The sequence below is a fragment of the Tursiops truncatus genome, chromosome 12 (assembly GCF_011762595.2).
Source record: "Tursiops truncatus isolate mTurTru1 chromosome 12, mTurTru1.mat.Y, whole genome shotgun sequence".
In the NCBI taxonomy this organism is placed as follows: Eukaryota; Metazoa; Chordata; class Mammalia; order Artiodactyla; family Delphinidae; genus Tursiops; species Tursiops truncatus.
The window spans coordinates 14,225,242-14,248,375 of NC_047045.1; the positions used below are offsets into that span (position 1 = coordinate 14,225,242).

The 23,134-nt window shown below is 37.4% G+C and overlaps 1 protein-coding gene across 1 annotated transcript in view; it reads left to right on the forward strand.

Moving 5' to 3' along the window:
- The first annotated feature begins 9,505 nt into the window (after nucleotides 1-9,505).
- The window catches only part of IRAK1BP1 (interleukin 1 receptor associated kinase 1 binding protein 1), a 35,969-nt gene continuing 22,340 nt past the window's right edge, over nucleotides 9,506-23,134 (forward strand). Inside the window, exon 1 of the mRNA XM_019929324.3 lies at nucleotides 9,506-9,938. Coding sequence (XP_019784883.1) covers nucleotides 9,624-9,938 — 315 coding nt within the window. The 5' untranslated portion in view covers nucleotides 9,506-9,623. The remainder of the gene's footprint in view (nucleotides 9,939-23,134) is intronic.

Sequence of the window (23,134 nt, forward strand, 5' to 3'; positions counted from 1 at the left end):
GATAGTTCATTACTAGTGTATATAAATGCAACAGATTTCTGTATATTGATTTTGTATCCAGCTCTTTTACTTAATTCATTCACTATTCCTAATAGTTTTTTTTGGTATGTACTTACAGTTTTCTACAAATAATATCACTGCAAACAGTGACAGTTTTACTTCTTCCTTTCCAATTTGGATTGGAAGAACTCCTTTGGAGTTCTCCACCTCCTGACCTGCAAAGTTTCTGCTGAAAAATCAACTGGTTTTCTTATGGGTGTTCCCTTGTATGTAACTAGTTGCTTTTCCTCTGCTGCTTTTTAGATTCTCTTTTATCTTTAATTTTTGCTGTTTTAATTAGAATGTACTATGGTGTAGCCCTCATTGGGTTCATCTTGCTTGGGACTCTCTGTGCTTCCTGGACATGAATTTGTTTGTTTCCTATATCAAGTTAGGGAAGTTTTCATCTATTTTTTTCTTCACATAAGTTCTCTGCCCCTTTCTTTCTCTCATCTCTTTCTTAGACCCCAATAATGCAAATGTTAGTATGCTTCATATTGTCACAAAGGTCTCTTAAAATGTTCTCATTTTTTAGAAACTTTTTTCTCTTCAGCTTGGGTAATTTCCACTACTTTGTCATCCAGTTCTCTGATCCATTCCATTATATCATCTAATCTACTTTTGATTTCTTCCAATGTATTTTTTTTATTTCAGTTATTGTATTCTTCAGCTCTGTTTTCTAACTCTTCATTAAAATTCCCACTATTTTTATCCATTCTTCTCCAAAGTTCGGTGAGCAACTTTATGATCACTACCTTGAACTCTTTATCAGGTAGATTGCTTATTTCCACTTTGTTTAGTTCTTTTTCTGAGGTTTTGTCTTGTTTCTCCATTTGGAACATATTCCAATGTCTCCTCATTTTGCCTAATTCTCAGTGTTTATTTCTATGTATTAGGTGAGTCAGTTACATTCCCTGATCTTGGAGAAGTGGCCTTATATAGGAGATGTCCTGTGGATCCCAGCAGCACACTCTGCTCTGGTCACCAGTGCTACATGCTCTAGGGGTGCCCTTTATGTGGGCTGTGTGGGCCCTTTTATTGTGGCAGGGCCAACTGCTACAAATAGGCTGGTAGGTGGCTGTCCCACATTCCAGTTGGCTGCCAGGCCCTGCCTTGTACAGTGGCTGCCGGCCCACTGGTGGGAAGGCTTTGGTCCTGGCACAGCTTGGCTAGGGGCACCTTGGGGCTAGTGCTGGCCTACTGGTGGGTGGGGCTTGGTCCTGGGGTGGCTCTAATTTGTAACTTTCAAGGTGAAAATATAATCATTAGACTTGGGAACTCTGTGTAAGTTGGGCAGGGGAGACAAGTAAATAAATATGACTGGCAGTAATCTCCATGGACACAGCACACACTATGCCCACTATCCTGTTCTACATATATCATTTCAGGTACCAGAAGATAAACATCTGCAACCTCTAATAAAGCAAAAAACAAACATGGAAATAATGAAAAAAGACAAAAAGGAGAGCTATTTGAAGTGTCTGGGGTATTTGTGAGATAAAATAGGATATTATCTCCCTTCATTTCTGGAAAGCCTGAATACAATTATTTTTTCTTATCAAAGCAAAACAGAAGGCAGTATTAACTTAAGATAGTATTAACAAATATTTACCTTTTTCTAGTCACTCACTCATCCCTTAACCCTTGTCATTCAGTTCCTAGTGAAACAATCCTTTGAAAGTCACTAATGATCTTCTAAATATTATATTCAATAGACTTATCTCCATTCTCAAATTTTTTCCCATCTGTATCATTTGACATTATTAAGCACCTTTCCCTTTTTGAAAATTTTATATCCTGTGGTTCCACTCACACAGAGATAAGAAATCCTTTTTAATAAGTAATTAATTAAGTTTCTCAACATATGTTATCAATTTCTGTGTTGTTGTCTCTTCTATGCCATGCCTTCCCTTTGGACTTACTAATTTTTTTAATTAATTAATTTATTTATTGGCTGTGTTGGGTCTTTTTTGCTGCATGCAGGCTTTCTCTAGTTGTGGCAGGCAGGGGCTACTCTTTGTTGTGGTGCTCGGGGTTCTCATAATGGTGGCTTCTCTTGTTGCAGAGCACAAGCTCTAGGCACATGGGCTTCAGTAGTTATGGTGCATGGGCTCAGTAGTTGTGGCTTGCGGGCTCTAGAGTGCAGGCTCAGCAGTTGTGGCGCATGGGCTTAGTTGCTCCACAGCATGTGGTATCTTCCCAGACCAGGGCTCACACCCGTGTCCCCTGCATTGGCAGGCAGATTCTTAACCACTGCGCCACCAGGGAAGTCCCTGGAATTACTAATACTACAGAGGCATATTCTATGATAATATTTTAGTGAGAGACTGTAACTGGTAAACTCCCTAAGTTTTTGTATGTCTGAAAAAATCTCTATTTTTCCCTCATTCTTGAGGGACAGTTTAACTAATACACACTTCATGTTCAATTTCATTTTTACCTCTGCATTTAGAATATACTGCTCCATTCTCTTCTAACAGATTTTTTTTGAAGATGTACAGAATTGCCCATTTAAAGATGGGTCCTGTCAGACACTCCAAAACATACAATCAGTCCAGCAGAAATCCATCAAAAGATAAAAATAGTATATCTGGGACACCAAGTATGAGCAGGACAAGAGGCTCTGCCCCTTCATCTCCAGCCCTACCTCCTACCAAGGTGACAGCTTCCAGCAAACCTTGGGGAAAGACTGACTCATGCTCATGTCAGATCCAGCTCTTCCAACAAAGCCACTGGATACATACAGACAGTACAGGTATATTCCCATACAAGGACACTCCTTCAAGACCACAATAGGTTAACTGTTTCAAAAAATTTCACAGAGACAGAGAAAGTTAAGCAAAATGAGAAGACAGAGAAATTTTTCAATTGAAAGAACAAGAGCAAACTCCTGAAAAAACAATTAATGAAACAGAAATGAAAAATTTACCATATAAAGAGTTCAAAGCATGAATAATAAGAATGCTAGCTGAATAAGGGAAAATAATAGATGAACACAATGAGAATTTTAACAAGGAACTAGAAAATATAAAAAAGAACCATTCAGAACTGAACACAATAATGGAAATGAAAAACACACGAAAAGGAATTAACAGCAGACTAGGTGATACAGAAGAACTCATAAGTGATCTGGAAGATAGAATAACGGAAATCACCCATAAGAACAGCAAAAAGAAAAACAAATTTTTAAAAATAGTCTAAGGGACCTCTGGGACAACAACACAGTACCAATATTCACATTATAGGGGGTCCCAACAGGAGAAGCGATAAAGGGCCAAAAATGCATTTGATAAAATTATGGCTGAAAACTTCCTGAACCTGAAGAACAGATAGTGAGGTACAGGAAACACAAAGGGTCCCAAACAAGATGAACCCAAACAGACATCATCAAAGACATATCATAATTAAAATGACAAAAGATAAAGAGATAATTTGAAAGGCAGCAAGAGAAAAACAGAGTCATATACAAGGGAAGCCCAATAAGGCTATTTTTCTGCAGAAAATTTGCAGGCCAGAAGAGAGTAGCATGGTATATTTAAAGTGCTAAACAGGGAAAACCTCCAACTTAGGAAAATCTACCCAGCAAGATAATCACTTAGAATTGAAGTAGAGATAAAGAACTTCTCAGACAAGGAAAAACTAAGAGTTCATCAATATTGAACCTACCATAAAAGAAGTGTTAAAGGATCTACTCTAAGTGGAAAAGAAAAGGCTATAACAAGAAATATCTATAGGAAAGGAAAAATCCCACTAGCAAAGGCAAATATATAGTAAAGGCTGAGGATGAATCAGATAAATAAGCTAGTATTAAAAGACAAACAATGTAAAAATCAACTATAACTACAACAAATAATACAGGGATAAACATGAAGGTTAAAATATATCAAGAACAAAAAATGTGAGGGAAGGGAGTAAAAATGGTAGATCTTTCAGAATGTGTTTGAACTAAAATGACTACTAGTTTAAAACAAGTAGACATATTTATAAGTCAACGTATATGAACCCCATGATAATCACAACAAATCAAAAACCTACAATAGATACACAAAAACAAGACAGAAAGGGACACAAGCATAGCACTAAAGAAAATCATCAAACCACAAGAACCTAAAGAAAAGAACAGTAAAGAATTACAGAAACAACTAGAAAATAAGTAGCAAAAGGGCAATAAGTACATATACCTATCAATAATCACTTTAAATGTCAATGGACTAAATGCTCCAATCAAAAGACATAAGGTGGCTGATTGGATAAATTTTTTTAAAAGACCCATTTACACACTGCTTATAAGAGACTCACTTCAGAACTAAAGTCACACACAGACTAAAAGTGATATAATTGAAAACGATATTTCATGGAAATGACAAGAAAGAAGCAGGAGCAATACTCATAACAGACAAAAAAGACTTTAAAACAAAGTCTATAACAAAAGATGAAGAAGGGAAATATATAATGATAAAGGGATCAATACAAGAAGAGAATATAACATTTGTTAACATATATGCACGTAATATAGGAGCATCTAAATATATAAGGCAAATATTAGCAGACATAAAGGGAGAAATTGACAGTAACACAATAATAGTGGGGGACTTTAACACCCCACTTATGTCAACAGACAGATCATCCAGACATAAAATCAATAAGGAAACAGCAGTCTTAAATGACATGTTATAAAATAGATAGCTAGTGGGAAGCAGCCACATAGCACAGGGAGATCAGCTCAGTGCTTTGTAACCACCTGGAGGGATGGGATAGGGAGGATGGGAGGGAGACACAAGAGGGAGGAGATATGGGGATATATGTACATGTATAGCTGATTCACTTTGTTATAAAGCAGAAACTAACACACCATTGTAAAGCAATTATACTCCAATAAAAATGTTTTTAAAAATGACATATTAGACCAACTGGACTTAATAGCTATCTACAGGACATTCCATCCAAAAACAGCAGAATACACATTCTTTTCAAATGCACATGGAATGTTCTCCAGGATAGATCACATGCTAGGCCACAAGACAATTCTCAACAAATTTAAGAGGATAGCAATTATATCAAACATCTTTTCTGACCACAGTGATACGAAACTAGAACTCAATTATAGAAAGAAAAATGGGAAAAACACAAACATGTAGAGACTAAACAACATGCTACTAAGAAACTATTTGGTCAATGAATAAATGAAAAAGAAAATCAGAAAATACCTGAAGATAAATGAAAATAGAAACACAATTTTCCAAAATCTATCAGATACAGCAAAAGCAGTTCTAAGAAGGAGGTTTACAGTGATATAGGCCTACCTCAGTAAGCAAGAAAAATCTCAAATAAACAACCTAACTTACTATCTAAAGGAATTAGAAAAAGAAGAACAAACAAAGCCCAAAGTCAGCAGAATGAAGGAAATAATAAAGTTCAAAGAGGAAATAAAATAGAGACCAAAAAAAATTGAAAATATCAATGAAACCAAGAGATGGTTTTTTGAAAAGATAAACAAAATTGATAAAGTTTTAGCCAGGCTCATCAAGAAAAAAAGAGAGAGAATCCAAATAAACAAAATAAGAAGTGAAAGAGGAGAAATAACTGATATCAGAGATCCAAAAAGTCATGAGAATACTATGAACAGTTATACGCCAAAAAATTGGACAACCTAGAAGAAATGGATAAATTTCTAAAAACATACAACCACTCAAGACTGAATCAGGAAGAAATAGACAATCTGAACGGACCAATCACTAGTAGTGAAACTGAACTTGTAATAAAATAAATACATAAATAAATAAATAACACAACTCTCAGCAAATTCCATGACCAGACAGCTTCAGAGGGGAATTCTACCAAATATAAAAAGGAGAGGCTAATACCTATCTTTCTCAAACTAGTCCAAAAAATTGAAAAGGAGGCAACACTCCCATTTTCATTCTACAAGGCCACATTATCATTAATTATTATTAATTAATTACCATTACCCTGACACCAAAACCAAAGACACTACAAAATAGAAAATTACAGGCCAACGTCTCTGATGAATATAGATGCAAAAATCCTCAACAAATACTAGCAAGCTGCATTCAACAATATACAAAAAGGATCATACACCATTGTCAGGTGGGATTTATTTCAGGGATGCAAGGATGGTTCAATATTGCAAATCAATCAATGTGATACATCACATTAACAAAAGGAAGGATGAGCAGGACCAGAGGACATAAGCAAGCTCAATGAAGAGGTTACTCAGACTCCCATGCCACTCACCAAGGTTGCACTATAACACCATTCTCAGCTCATACCAATGGTTATATAGGGCTTCTTGTATAAAATGCTAAAGGAAGAGGGAAAAGCCTGTGGTTTTATGGATAGGTTTATGGGTAGGCTGCCTAGATAAACAGGTTCTAGTTGGAAATGCAAAATAGCTGCATGACAATCATTCAACTGAATGACAGTGAAAAGCAAAATTTTCTCCAAGAGTGAAGCTTTGAACCGTGCACCTAATGATCCACTTTGTGTGGTGCTCTATAAATTCCTTATGGCTGAAAGCTATATAAGTCTTCTTTGAATCCTCCTCTATTGTCCACTGTTATCAGTCAAAATGCTTAGTTTTAAGATAACATAAAACTCAATCAACCTACTTATGCATTAAAAAAAAGGCAGGTGAGATTTTACGATAAGGATACAGGAATATTTTATAGAACTCCAGGAATGAAGACAGGACTAAGGAAAATTCTATAAACATAAATTGAAACTGCATTTGGATTCTTAATCTCATCTCTGTTCCTCTCTGAGTGACTTCCTCTCTCTTTTCTTTCCTTTTCTCTATACATTGACACACTGACATTTTCTGCTTCTCTACTAGAAATGGTATGTGAAAAATGGCAAATCTATTATCTCTCAAAGTTGTGTGTGTGTGTGTGTGTGTGTGTGTGTGTGTCATGGTCCACCATCTGAGAGACTGAATTTTTAAAATTGGTGTAAATATAGATTCCCATGAATAATAAAAACAAAAAACCTCTAACTGGCCTAGCTGGAATCAAGTGCCTATTCTGCATCTAATCAAATTGTGTAACGCACATCTAATCAAATTGTGTAAAGTACAAAGTCAAGAGTCATGTTATTAAAAATGATTGCTAGAGGCTCAGCATTGACTCTAAAGGAGAACTAGGTCATTGTTAGCTGAACAATGGACATACTCTTATCATTCTCATTTTCCCAGTTCTCCTGACTAGAAACCTTAGTCAGCTTTGGTTTATCCTTCTCTTTTATTTACTATATAGTTCTTTCACCATGAACTATTCCATTCTTCTTTCAAAATTAATCTTTTATCTATTCCACCTCCATTCCTACTTCCTTTGTCATTTTCCAAAATGACAGTCCAAAAAAAAGGATATTTATTGTAAAATCTGCATTTTTTAACTACTAAATTTTTTTTCTCATTATAGACTACTGGTGTTTCTGCATTACTAGCTTGTGTTTTAGACTGAATTGTGTCCCCACCACCACCCAAATTCATACGTTGAGGTGCTAACCCCCAATATGATTATATTTAGAGACAGGGTCTTTAAAGAGGAGATTAAGGTTCAATAAAGTCATTAGGGTAGAGCTCTAATGCAACAGAACTGGTATTCTTATAAGAAGATAAAGAAATAGCAGGGATGCTTGCACACATAGGAAAGGCATGTGAGGACACAGTAAGAAGGCTGTCTGCAAACCAAGGAGAGAGGCCTCAGGAGACACTAAACCTGTCAACACCTTCATCTTGGATTTCTAGCCTCCAGAGAAAGCAAATTTCTGTTAAGCCATCCACTCCATGGTATTTTATTATGGCAGCCCTGACTAACCAGCGGTTTGCCTCTGTGTTCATTATGCAGTTTTCTTTCATTTTATTCTGGTAAGAGCTCACTAAACATTGACTATTCGCTTTTTACACAAACATTTTCCCCAATTTATTTGCCCCCTCATCTTTTTGTTTTGTTTCACATACTGAAGTTGTTTCAGTGTAGTCAAATTTTTCAGACCTTTTCTTACAGTTGCTGCATTTGAAATCATGCCTAGAAAGTTCTTCTCATTCCCAGAATTATATATATATTCACCCATGTTCTTACTATTTTTTTGTCATCTGAATTTTTTTTTAGTGCCTGATGTAAGATCCAGATCAATTCTTTTTTCACATAGCCAACCAATTATCCCTGTACCACTTACTCATTTTCCCATTTATTTAAAACCTACTTTTATCATACCCTAAATATTTATATGCACTTAAAACTCCTATTGCTTCTTACTTATGACATTCATTCATTCAATAGTTCATTTTGGAGATTATATTTTTCCACATTTATCATTAAAGAAAAAGAATTTTCTACGAAATTCAAGAAACATTATTTTGGGTGACCCAAATTACTTAAAAAATTATGGTGGGAAAGTTTTTAAATTAAAATACTAACATATAATTGTTTTTAGCTAAACATCAAAATAAATATATACAAAACTACTTCACCCAGTAATGAGCCAAATGAAGGTGGGGGGGTACCATCTGATTTAATTGAATTATACTAATTAGAAATAAAAGAAAAATGATAGAGAGGAAACTACCTGAAGATTGTCAGTTGGCTTGTTCAGGCTCCTTTCAAGAGAATAGTTGTCCTTTTTTTTTAAATTAGTTATCCAAAAAAAAATTTTTTTCCTCATGGTATAGGAGGGCTATTTTTGTACATCATTACTTATTGGTAAGAAGAAAACCTACTTAATGCAGGTCACTGGGTTAAGGATTCTGTTGTGCCAAGCAAAGGGTATTGACAAGAACTAAGTAGTACAGGCCCTGTAATGTCCAGTTGTATGTGCTTTGCTACCGCTTGAGTTTCGCCTGTCCTTATTCAAGGCCAGAACCATTCCAGGAATTTTAGAGAAAATTCAAGAGACTTGAAAAGCATGCCAAAGCTTTAGCTATTACTACTATCCATTATTTTCTGCTTTCCATATGGCAAACACTTTATAACCACACTGCAAATGTGAATGTATTATCAACACAGCTTTATAGACGATGAAACTGAGATTCGAGGTATCATAAACTTCCAAGATCAAACTAGTAAAGAGCTGTTCATTCCAACACAAATCTCTGGCGATCCGAGGTGCTGCGCGGTCCAAAAAGCTGTGCCCAAGTAAAATGGTAAAGTCGGACAAAAGGAAAGACAAAGCTGTGACAATCGCAGACTGGCATTAGAGAAAGATAAAAGCGCCGCGGGGCCTATCAGGAAACTTCCGAGGCAGGCAAGGTACGTGGCCGGCCGAGGCCGACGGAGCGCGTGGAAATGGGAGCTCACTGAGAGGAAGCCGCGGAGAAACCTCGCTACGGTTTATAAAGGCCGTAAGGTAAACAAGTTAAAAACCAGAGCGACCCGCTCAGCCAACAACTTGTAAAGGAGACGCGTTAAGACGCTCCGCAAGGATTTAAGTACCTCGCGCCACGAGCTCCTGGACCTCCAAGCTCATCCCGGCATTCTTTGCGCCGCGGAGGAGCAAGTCCTGACGCGCTTGGGCCCGTGCGGCCGCCGTAGGCTCTGAGTTGCTATGGAAACCCAGCTGCCCTCACTATGTCGGGGCAACAAGCCCCTCAGTCCCGGGTATTCGTGGAACTGGTTCCCTGGGCTGACCGGGGCCGGGAGAACTATCTGCTCTCGGGCGGAGAGACGCTGCCCGGCCTCCGCCGCCCTCTCTCCTCAGCGCAGACCCAGACTGCCACCCGCGAGGTGCATGTAAGCGGCACTGCGGAGGTGTCTGCGACCCCCGACCGGGCGCAGGTGGTCGTGCAGATGAGCAGCACCAAGGAGGCGGCAGCCGAGGCCAAGAAGAGCGTTTGCCGCCGCCTGGACTACATCACGCAGACCCTCCAGCAGCAGGGCGTGCAGGTGAGAGCTCCGCGGGCGAGGAGCTTCTAGCCTGCCCAAGAAAACCCGGCGGCGGGGGTTGGGGGGTGGGGAGCGTCTGGGACTTTGGTGTCATCGGTGGCATTAGAAGGCTCGAGGACCTGGCAGAGTGAATCTTTGGCCCATCCTTCCTGATGAAAGTAATTATCAGCTGCAGAGACTTGTAAAATAAAAGAATTCAAATTGAATGGGGTTTTATTTGGCGATATTTGCTGCAATAATTTTGTTTTTAACGTTGAAATGACGAAGTGTTAAACATGAAATATTAGATGTAAATGTTTGCCTAAGTAGTGTGCTAGACACCAGATCATTTGTTTTATTCTGCACCACGAAATTAGCAAGTGAAAAACAGGGCTTCCTCCAACCTGGTAAAGCTTTTTTTTTTTTTTTTAACCATCTTTATTGGAGTATAATTGCTTTACAATGGTGTTAGTTTCTGCTTTATAACAAAGTGAATCAGCTATACATATAAATATGTACCCATATCTCCTCCCTCTTGCGGCTCCCTCCCACCCTCCCTATCCCACACCTCTAGGGGGTCACAAAGCACCTAGCTGATCTCCCTGTGCTATGCAGATGCTTCCCACTAGCTATCTATTTTACATTTGGTAGTGTATATATGTCCATGCCACTCTCTCACTTCGTCCCAGCTTACCCTTCCCCCTCCCCGTGTCCTCAAGTCCATTCTCTACGTCTGCGTCTTTATTCCTGTCAAGCCCCTAGGTTCTTCAGAACCTTTTTTTTTTTTTTAAGATTCCATATATATGTATTAGCATACGGTATTTGTTTTTCTCTTTCTGACTTACTTCACTCTGTATGACAGACTCTAGGTCCATCCACCTCACTAAAAATAACTCAATTTCGTTTCATTTTATGGCTGAGTAATATTCCATTGTATATATGTGCCACATCTTCTTTATCTATTCATCTGTCGATGGACACTTAGGTTGCTTCCATGTCCTAGCTATCGTAAATAGAGCTGCAATGAACATTGTGGTACATGACTCTTTTTGAATTATGGTTTTCTCAGGGTATATGCCCAGTAGTGAGATTGCTGGGTCATATGATAGTTCTATTTTTAGTTTTTTAAGGAACCTCCATACTGTTCTCCATAGTGGCTGTATCAATTTACATTCCCACCAACAGTGCAAGAGGGTTCCCTTTTCTCCACACCCTCTGCAGCATTTATTGTTTGTAGATTTTTTTGATGATGGCCATTCTGACAGGTGTGAGAAGATATCTCATTGTAGTTTTGATTTTCATTTCTCTCATGATTAATGATGTTGAGCATTCTTTCATGTGTTTGTTGGCAATCTGTGCATCTTCTTTGGACAAATGTCTATTTAGGTCTTCTGCCCATTTTTGGATTGGGTTGTTTCTTTTTTTGATATTGAGCTGCATGAGTTGCTTGTATGTTTTGGAGATTAATCCTTCGTCAGTTGCTTCATTTGCAAATATTTTCTCCCATTGTGAGGGTTGTATTTTCGTCTTGTTTATGGTTTCCTTTGCTGTGCAAAAGCTTTGGAGTTTCATTAGGTCCCATTTGTTTATTTTTGTTTTTATTTCAATTTTTCTAGGAGGTGGGTCAGAAAGGATCTTGCTGTGATTTATGTCATAGAGTGTTCTGCCTATGTTTTCCTCTAAGAGTTTGATGGTGTCTGGCCTTACATTTAGGTCTTTAATCCATTTTGAGTTTATTTTTGTGTATGGTGTTAGGGCGTGTTCTAATTTCATTCTTTTACGTGTAGCTGTCCAGTTTTCCCAACACCACTTATTGAAGAGGCTGTCTTTTCTCCATTGTATATTCTTGCCTCCTTTGTCAAAAATAAGGTGACCATATGTGCATGGGTTTATCTCTGGGCTTTCTATCCTGTCCCATTGATCTATATTTCTGTTTTTGTTCCAGTACCATACTCTCTTGATTATTGTAGCTTTGCAGTAGAGTCTGAAGTCAGGGAGCCTGATTCCTCCAGCTCCATTTTTCTTTCTCAAAATTACTTTGGCTGTTTGGGGTCTCTTGTGTTTCCATACAAATTGTGAAATTTTTTGTTCTAGTTCTGTGAACAATGCCATTAGTAGTTTGATAGGGATTGCATTGAATCTCTAGATTGCTGTGGGTAGTATAGTCATTTTCACAATGTTGATTCTTCCAATCCAAGAACATGGTATATCTCTCCATCTGTTTGTATCATCTTTAATTTCTTTCATCAGTGTCTCATAGTTTTCTGCATACAGGTCTTTTGTCTCCTTAGGTAGGTTTATTCCTAGGTATTTTATTCTTTTTGTTGTGATGGTAAATGGGAGTGTTTCCTTAATTTCTCTTTCAGATTTTTCATCATTAGTGTATAGGAATGCAAGAGATTTCTGTGCATTAATTTTGTAGCCTGCCACTTTACCAAATTCATTGATTAGCTCTAGTAGTTTCCTGGTAGCATCTTTAGGATTCTCTATGTCATCTGCAAACAGTGACAAGTTTACTTTTTCTTTTCCGATTTGGTTTCCTTTTATTTCTTTTTCTTCTCTGATTGCTGTGGCTAAAACTTCCAAAACTATGTTGAATAAGAGTCGTGAGAGTGGGCAACCTTGTCTTGTTCCTGATCTTAGAGGAAATGATTTCTGTTTTTCACCATTGAGAATGATGTTGGCTGTGGGTTTGTCATATATGGCCTTTATTATATTGAGGTAAGTTCCCTCTATGCCTACTTTCTGGAGGGTTCTTATAATAAATTGGTGTTGAATTTTGTCGAAAGCTTTTTCTGCATCTATTGAGATGATCATATGGTTTTTCTCCTTCAGTTTGTTAATATGGTTTATCAGAATGATTGATTTGCGTATATTGAAGAATCCTTGCATTCCTAGGATAAACCCAATGTGATCATGGTGTATGATCCTTTTAATGTGGTGTTGGATCCTGTTTGCTAGTATTTTGTTGAGGATGTTTGCATATGGGTTCATTAGTGATATTGGCCTGTAGTTTTCTTTCTTCGTAACATCTTTGTCTGGTTTTGGTGTCAGCGTGATGGTGGCCTCATAGGGTGAGTTTGAGAGTGTTCCTCCCTCTGCTATATTTTGGAAGAGTTTGAGGATAGGTGTTAGCTCTTCTCTAAATGTTTGAAAGAATTTGCCTGTGAAGCCATCTGGTCCTGGGCTTTTGTTTGTTGGAAGATTTTTAGTCACAGTTTCAATTTCAGTGCTTGTGATTGGTCTGTTTATATTTTGTATTTCTTCCTGGTTCAGTCTTGGAAGGTTGTGCTTTTCTAAGAATTTGTCCATTTCTTCCAAGTTGTCCATTTTATTGTTATGTAGTTGCTTGTAGTAATCTCTCATGATCCTTTGTATTTCTGCAGTGTCAGTTGTTACTTCTCCTTTTTCATTTCTAAATCTGTTGATTTGAGTCTTCTCCCTTTTTTTCTTGATGAGTCTGGCTAATGGTTTATCAATTTTATCTTGTCAAAGAACCAGCTTTTAGTTTTATTGATCTTTGCTATCGTTTCTTTTTCATTTATTTCTGATATGACCTTTATGATTTCTTTCCTTCTGCTAACTCTGGGGGGTTTTTTGTTCTTCTCTCTCTAATTGCTGCAGATGTAAGGTTAGGTTGTTTATTTGAGATGTTTCTTGTTTCTTGAGGTAGGATTGTATTGCTATAAACTTCTCTCTTAGAACTGCTTTTGTTGCATCCCATAGGTTTTTGGTCATCGTGTTTTCATTGTCATTTGTTTCTAGGTATTTTTTGGTTTCCTCAGTGATCTCTTGGTTATTTAGTAGTGTATTGTTTAGCCTCCATGTGTTTGTATTCTTTACAGATTTTTTCCTGTAATTGATATCTAGTCTCATAGCATCGTGGTTGGAAAAGATAGTTGATATGATTTCAATTTTCTTAAATTTACCAGGGCTTGATTTGTGACCCAAGATATGATCTATCCTGGAGAATGTTCCATGAGCACTTGAGAAAAAGTTTTATTCTGTTGTTTTTGGATGGAATGTCCTATAAATATCAATTCCATCTTGTTTAATGTATCATGTAAAGTTTGTGTTTCCTTATTTATTTTCATTTTGGATGATCTGTCCATTGGTGAAAGTGGGGTATCAAAGTCCCCTACTATGACTGTGTTACTGCCGATTTCCCCTTTTGTGACTGTTAGCATTTGTCTTATGTATTGAGGTCCTCCTATGTTGGGTGCATACATATTTAAAATTGTTATATCTTTTTGGATTGATCCCCTTGATCATTATGTAGTGTCCTTCTTTGTCTCTTATAATAATCATTATTTTAAAGTCTATTTTGTCTGAGATGAGAATTGCTACTCTAGCTTTCTTTTGATTTCCATTTGCATGGAATATCTTTTTCCATCCTCTCACTTTCTGTATGTGTCCCTAGGTCTGAAGTGGGTCTCTTGTAGACAGCATATATACGGGTCTTGTTTTTGTATCCATTCAGTCAGTCTATGTCTTTTGGTTGGAGCGTTTAATCTCTTTACATTTAAGGTAGTTATCGATATGTATGTTCCTATTACCATTTTCTTAATTGTTTTGGGTTTGATTTTGTAGGTCTTTTCCCCCTCTTGTGTTTTCTGTCTAGAGAAGTTCCTTTAGCATTTGTTGTAAAGCTGGTTTGGTAGTGTTGAATTCTCTTAGCTTTTGCTTGTCTGTAAAGGTTTTAATTTCTCCATTGAATCTGAATGAGATCCTTGCTGGATAGAGTAATTTTGCTTGTAGGTTTTTTCCTTTCATCACTTTAAATATGTCCTGCCACTCCCACCTAGCTTGCAGAGTTTCTGCTGAAAGATCAGCTGTTAACCTTATGGGTATTCCCTTGTATGTTATTTGTTGTTTTTCCCTTGCTGCTTTTATTAGTTTTTCTTTGTATTTAATTTTTGATAGTTTGATTAATATGTGTCTTGGTGTGTTTCTCCTTGGATTTATCCTGTATGGGACTCTCTGTGTTTCCTGGACTTGATTGACTATTTCCTTTCCCATATTAGGGAAGTTTTCAACTATGACCTCTTCAAATATTTTCTTAGTCCCTTTCTTTTTCTGTTCTTTTTCTGGGACCCCTGTAATTCCAATATTGGTGCGTTTAATGTTGTCCCGTAGGTCTCTAAGACTGTCCTCAGTTCTTTTCATTGTTTTCTCTTTATTCAGCTCTGCAGTAGTTATTTCCACTCTTCTATCTTCCAGGTCACTTATCCGTTCTTCTGCCTCAGTTATTCTGCTATTGATTCCTTCTAGAGAATTTTTAATTTCTTTCGTTGTGTTGTTCATCATTGTTTGTTTGCTCTTTAGTTCTTCTAGGTCCTTGTTAAATGCTTCTTGTATTCTCCATTCTGTTTACAAGATTTTGGATCATCTTTACTATCATTAGTCTGAATTCTTTTTCATGTAGACTGCCTATTTCCTCTTCATTTGTTAGGTGTGGTGGGTTTTTATCTTGCTCCTTCATCTGCTGTGTGTTTCTCTGTCTTCTTATTTTACTTAACTTACTGTGTTTGGAGTCTCCTTTGCTCAGGCTTCAAGTTTGTAGTTCCCATTGTTTTTGGTGTCTGCTCCCAGTGGCTAAGGTTGGTTCAGTACGTTGTGTAGGCTTCCTCGTGGAGGGCACTGGTGCTGGTGTTCTGGTAGATGAGGCTGGATCTTGTCTTTCTGGTTGGCAGGACTTCGTCCAGTGGTGTGTTTTGGGGTGTCTGTGACCTTATTATGATTTTAGGCAGCTTCTCTGTTAATGGGTGGGGTTGTGTTCCTGTCTTGCTAGTTGTTTGGCATAGGGTGTCCAGCACTGTAGCTTGCTGGTTGTTGAGTGGAGCTGGGTCCTAGCTTTGAGATGGAGATCTCTAGGAGAGTTTTTGTCCTTTGATATTACGTGGAGCCGGGAGGTCTCTGGTGCACCAGTGTCCTGAACTCGGCTCTCCACCTCAGAGACATAGGCTGACTCCCCACCGGAGCACCAAGACCCTTTTGGGAAGTCTGAGGTCTTCTGCCATCATTCAGTAGGTGTTCTGTAGGAGTTGCTCCACATGTAGGTGTATTTCTGATGTATTTGTGGGGAGGAAGGTGATCTTCACGTCTTACTCTTCCGTCATCTTGAAGGTCTTCCCCCTGGTAAAGCTTTGCATGAAGTGATACTTCAGTATTTTTATGCAAACAATAATGTGGGGCCCGCGAGGGGGTGTGGAATTGCACCCATTGTCATTTTTTATAAAGACTCAAAAAATCTCTCCAAATTTTTTCTTTTGTAGCTTAAAAAGAAAATTAAGCCAGTATATTGTAGATGCCACATATATGAAATACTTCTACTTACCAGAGATGTCCATGAGACACATAGCTAAATAAATCTTGTTTTAAGCCTATTTCTAAGAAAAGAAGAAAAAAATGAACCAGCCTTATTTAATCAGCACAACAGCCCTGTTAGGCAGGTTTTAATATCCCCACTTTGCAGATTTAAGGAAGTTAAGTAATGCTCTGAACTTCAGCCAGGGCTGTATTTGAACTTCTGTGTTCCTGAAACCAAAATCTATGTTTCTTCCAACTAGCCTAGGCTCCGGATAATTAGAATGAAAGAGAATGAGAAAGCACAGCATGGGTCATTGTCTCAGTTCACTCATTTTAGAGCATAGGACTCTAAAGGCCAGAGCTGTGATTTATGCCCTCCCAACATTGAATTCATAAAAGTGCTTTTGTTAGAAATGACATACCCTGAAAAAGCAAGTCTTTATTTTAAGGAGAAAATACATTTGTACTGCATTTATAAACATAAGAGTTATTTAAAAAGACATTTTGAAAAGATGTCTCTAAATGATTTTACAGTTTAGAAGAATTCTAATGCTAATTATAAATTATGTGAATAAAGTGAATTAATATATAGAAAAATATTTTCTCACAAAAGCTGCTGCCAGTGCTACAGGCCTGTTTGAATAATATAACTAATTCTTAAGTTATTTACTTAAAATGTATACTGAGCTCACATGGCTGTAACTTCTAATATGTAAAACCACATAAATCACTACATCCAATTTATAATTACATTTAGACTTAGTGCTCAAGACAAGACATACAAAGGTCATTAATCTCCCAGTTATCTCTGCTGATGGAGGAAAGCAGTCATGTAAATAATTTGTTCAGTAGATACGCAAAAATTAATTTATATTACTTTCCAGGATGAATTATAATGTGTCTTCACAAAGTCTTTCATCATTTTAACCTTAAAATCTGGGTTTATAAACATCACTCCCCTGCTTAAAGGGCCCCTCATATTCCAAATTCTTTTGCTTAATAGATGGAGCCTAACTTTCTGTCATTTCCTGTCATCTCTCTCCCCTCGTTAACTGACTCCCATTTTTTTCCTTTAAAATCCAGCCCAAGTTCACCTCCTGAGCAGTTTTTTCCTAGCGTAGCACTAGTCCCTGTCATACCACACTCCATTCCCCACCTTTAATAAAACGTATCACTCTATATTATAATTGTTGTTCTCCTTGTCTCTCCTCCAAATTCTGAAGCTCTCCAGAGCACAGGCCATTTTATCTCTTGGTTGCTTTGTATTGATGGATTATGTTTCATACACATCACATAATGTGTACTTAGAAAATGGTTTTTAAATGAATAAAAGAAAAAAATGAATGAAGCACTAAATGAATAAACTATTAGTTCAACAATCATGTAGATCATATAGTTTTATGGTGATATATAGTTTCACATGTGAAGGCATAACCCTCATTTTTAGTGTTGTTTTCATGGAAAAAAGTTTTAAAGTTCTAAGCAGTATTTACCATTCAACCATAAAACACTTATTAAACATTCCCTATCACTTCATTTTTAAATAGCATTTAACACAACATGTAATTATTTTGTTTTCTGGTTTGTATGTTCCCCCCATTGGCTGTAAGCTCCAATGTTTGCCTATTCATAATTGTATTTTTTGATAAATGTGTAATGGATGCCTCAGGCATGTTGCTAGACACCAGAAATAGAGAATGAGTAAAACTTAGGCACTGTGCTGAAGGAGTCTCATTATAGGACTAGACTAATATGTAGTGTTGTGATGAAAGTATGTACATGATACAGTACAGCAGAGTAAGAAAGGGAATAATGTTCATTTTACTTGAGGAATTCCAGAAAGATTTCATAGTGGAAGTGACACTTGTATCAAGTCTTAAACCATGGCTGAAGGGAAAGCATTTCAGTTCCACCCTAGAATGCAGCAAGTGTATGTGTTCAAAGCACTATATGCAGTTCAGCATGGCTAGAACCCAGGAGTGCCTGGAGAAAATGGAGGGGAATTAAGAGATCAGACTGAGGAATAAAGCTGTAGGCAGAGCAGGGAGGAAGGCCTTGTGTGCCATCCTGAGGGGTTGGATATTATTGATAATAAAAAACTGCTTACTATTGCTAGACTTTTTACAAATGTTATCTCATTTGATATTCACTCCTGCTATATGAGACTGGTATCTCAGTGGCTGTTTTACAGATGAGAACTCTCGGGACCAGAGTGATTATTAGCAGGTAGCTTGACCAAGATCACACAGGTAGGAAGTGGTAGAGTTTAGACTCCTGTCAAGAACTTTGACCTCAGAGCCACGCTCTTTAACCACTATAGCATGTTGCTGCTTTATTGTCTTGGCAGCAGGTGATTGAGTTTCAGGTAGAGGATGCAGCAGATGCTGTTGATACCCCACATTTGTTTCCCTTGGCTCTTCACATTGGTGTACATGCAGGCCCGCCTTATGTCTGCCAACACTTGTGCATTCTCTGACAGCTTTCCCTGGCTGCAGGAAGCCACTCTACCTACAGGTGGGCCCGAAAACACTACCAGAAAATTAACAGCCCCTCCCCCTGCTCCAGCAGCCTTCAACTAACAGCTGAGGGTAGTGAGTGGAAAGAGACTCCAGATTCCTTCACCCTTGGGGAGGATAGCTCTAAGGCATGTGTTCTACCCCAGCTCCCAGAGTTTCTCTGCAGGAGTAAGTTTCAGTTGCCCACACTAGCGACTGCTTGACAACACACCCTTCAACGGCTTTCTTTCCTTCTCTGTTTCACTTCCTACTCCGCTGTGGTGTTTCTTGGAATCATCTTAAAAATTAACTGCTTGTACTCAAATCCTTGTCTCAGAGTCTTTCTGGGTGCACCCAAATAAAGATAGGGAGTGGTAGGAATAGACGGAACATATCATATGAGTTGGCTTCAGTTTTTCATTATTAAAAATGGTGACAAGGGCTTCCCTGGTGGCGCAGTGGTTGAGAGTCCGCCTGCCGATGCAGGGGACGTGGGTTCGTGCCCCGGTCCGGGAGGATCCCACGTGCCGCGGAGCGGCTGGACCCGTGAGCCATGGCCGCTGAGCCTGCGCGTCCGGAGCCTGTGCTCCGCAACGGGAGAGGCCACAACAGTGAGAGGCCCGCGTACAGCAAAAAAAAAAAAAAAAAAAAAAATGGTGACAAAATGAATATCCTTGTTAGGTATTTATACATGTTATTCATTATGTTCTTTTGATATTAATTCCTGGCTTATGCATATTTCTAAGGCTTATGAAAAGTTACACTCAAGGAAGAAATATATTCTTCACTAGAAATACATCCTTGGCACAGTAGGCATTATTTTCTTCTTAACTTTGCCAGTTCAGTAGTCCAAAAAATGTTGTTATTTCTTATGCTTTGGTTTTTTTACATTTGAGGTTAAAATTTTTTCATGTAATTGCCAGTTCATAATATTTTGCCGATTTTCTCTTATCTTTTCTTTACTAATTTATGAGAACTTTAAAAATTAAGATTATCAATAGCTCTCATATAGTGCAAAAATTTTCCCAATTTCATATTTGCCATGTAACTTTGTTTACAGTATTAAACGTTCAAAATTTTAAAGATTTATTTAGTCAAATTCATTAATGTTTTCAATATGTTTTCTGACTTTGGTGTAATGCTTATTGGGTCCTTCCCAAGCCTGAGGCCATAAAACCATTAACTAATATTTCCTGGAAATTTTAGAGACCCTTTGTAGTACATTAAATATTTACTACATTTGGAATTTATTTTGGTATAAGGAAAAGAGTTTTGTTTTCTCCTAAATGGGTAAGTTGCTGTACTTACCGAAATCATTTATTGAAGTCTATTTCTATATCGAAATCTTTTATTGAAGTCTATCTTTCCCTTACTGCATGTGCAAGAATGTAACTCAACTGACCTTAAAAACAAAAAGTATTGCTTTTTTTGACCTTATGGTCAAGTTGTATTATGGTTTTCACTTATGCAATGGTCAAGGCTCTATTTTGATGTAGTTCTCTTGGCTTTACCTGCAGCTTTCTGTATGATACCAAAATGACTGCCCCACTCCCAAGGCTTTCATGACATACGGTACCATAAAGAGAAAGACAATGGTTCGTATTTCCTGCAACCACGTAAAAATAAAAATTCCTGTAGTTCACTCTAAGTGGACAACCTCAACTTGTCTTTGTGGCCAGAGAAATGCTATACACTAATTAGATTAGATTTGATTTCTGCCCATTTTTTAACGTAATTCTGTGGCAAGTTAGATGTGTAATCCTGAATGGTTTAGACCTGTCAGGGCTTACCTTGAACCACATAGTTGCTGCTCAGAGAGAGTAGGGGCAGAATGTAGATATGAGGATTCCATATTGTTTTGTTGTGCCTATTGTTTTGAAATGTTACTGGTATTATATTTGTGGTATTCAGACATTCTTTATTTCAGATTATTGTAGTTCTTTTGGTCACCTTGTTGTGTTAGTACCACATTAAATTATTACATCTTTGTAAAACATTTGTAGGGCAAGTTCTTCCCTCATTACTCTTCTACTGAAAAGGTTTCCTGCAAGGGACATGTTAAACGACACCATGGGGACGTTATCAGGAAATCCAGACAATGGAAAATTCTACATTTTATTCTATAAATAAAATATCTGTTCATATTGTATTGTTTATATATTAATTTCAGGAGAATTGCTGAGTTTACAGTAGTTTTCCTAGTCCATTCGAGCTTTTTTTCTGTAAACTTTTATGGTTTTCTTTTGTTTACCCTTTTTAAGTTTATTCCTATAATAACATGTGGTTTTTTATGGCTATTTAGAATGTTACCTTGCTTCTTTCATAGATTTAAATAGTTATTCTTATATTGACCATTTTGTATTTTAAAACTCTGTCTTTTGTATTTAAATATAAAATATCAGTAGCTTACTTGGGAAAACTTAATGGACTAGGTTTGTATATTTTAATATTTTTTAGTTTATCACCAGTATGGCAGGATTTCCCAATGTCGGCACTATTATTAACATCTTGGACTAGATAATTCTTTGTTGGGAGGGGCTGTCCTGAGCATTGTAGAATATTTTAGCTGCATTCCTGGCCACTACCTATAAGGTGACCAACTTATCCCAGTTTACCTGGGACTGTCCCAGTTTTACAACTGAAAGCCCTATGTCTCAGGAATCTCCTCAGTTCCTGGTAAACAAGGATACTTGTTCACTTTGTCTAATCAGTGCATCACAGCCATGTACTCTCTCAACCCATTGTGACAATCAAGTATATCTCCAGATATAGCAAATGTCCTGTGGGGAGCAAAACACCCTCTGGTTGAGTTCCACTGCCCTATAGATAAACAAAAAAATCTCATGCTTTGTGTGGGATTCCACCAGCTAAACACATCAGGAATATGTCTATAGCGAAACAAATTTAGGTTTATTTAGCATGATGTAGCAAACAAGAATGCATCTCAAAGGACCTTAAGAGTGTTTCAAAAAGGGGGAGTAAGGAGAGACCTCTTATAGGTTTTGGACTTGTGCTGTGAGTGGTTCTAAGGAAGGATCAGTGAAGAAGGGGCAGTTTGGTGATTGGCTATTTTTTTCACAGGAAACCCAGAGGATTAAAGTTAGGATAGAGTTGGCTTCTGTAAAGGCAGCAATCAAGCAGAGAAAGAATGTTAATCACTTTTGCTGTTGCAGTTCAGTTAGTTTCTGTTAGAAACTTTGGTTCTGTCTGTGTCCTGTTGAAAACTGTTTATATTCTGCTTAGAACGTCTCAGTCTGATTGCCAAGAGGCAATTTTTATTTCCTCATTCCCTATAATATTTGGAATTTCAATGTTTATTAAATATGTTACTACATTTATAAGCAAGGTAACTATCTTACATATATTGCTTTTAAACTACACACATTTGCTTTAAGAGTCACTGGGATAAACTAAACGAAATTGCTTCTAAGAATTTTTTCCTCCTCAGAGAGGAAAACACTAGGGGTATAAATGCAATTCAGTAGAGTTAGGAGAGTCTTTTCAACAAATGGTGTCATAACAGTTGAATGTCCATATGCAAAAAGTGAACCTCAACAAGTACTTCACATCTTACACAAAAATGTGTTCAAAATGGATCATAGGCCTAAATGTAAAACATAAAGAAGAAGAAAGTAAAGGAGAAAATCTATGTGACCTTGGGTTTGAAAATGACTTTTTAGTTACATTACCAAAAGCACAATCCATGAAAAAACAAAAATGTAAATTGAACTTTATCAAAATTAAAAACTTTTGCTTTGTGAAAGAAATTGTTAAGAAAATGAAAAGACAATCCAGTTACCAAAACTTGGAAGCAACAAAGATGTCCTTCTGAAGCTGACTGGATAAATAAACTGACAATGGAGTATTTTTCAGTGCCAAAATGCAATGAGGTATCAAGCCATGAAAAGACATGGGAGAAATTTAAATGGATGTTACTGAGTGAAAGAAGCCAATCTGAAAAGGCTACATATGGTAATGTTTCAACTATATGACACGTCTACAAAAGGCAAACTATAGAGACATTCAAAAGATCAGGGTTTGGGAGAGAGGGAGGAATAAAGAGTCAGAGCACAGAGAATTTTTAGGGTGGTGAAAATACTCTGTTTGCTGCAATAGTGGTGGATACATATTATGATACATTTGTCCAAACCCACAGAATATACAACACCAAGAGTGAACCCTAATGTAAACTATGGACTTTGGGTGATCATGATGTGTCAGTGTAGGTTCATCAGTTGTGACCAATGCGCCACTCTAGTGAGGATGTTGATAATGGGGAGGCTGTGCATGTGGGGGGCAGGGGGCGTATGCGAAATCTCTGTACTTTCCACTTAATTTTGCTGTGAACCTAAAACTGCGCCAAAAAAATAAAGTCTTAAAAAAGACATTCTACAGACTGGGAGAAAATAATTT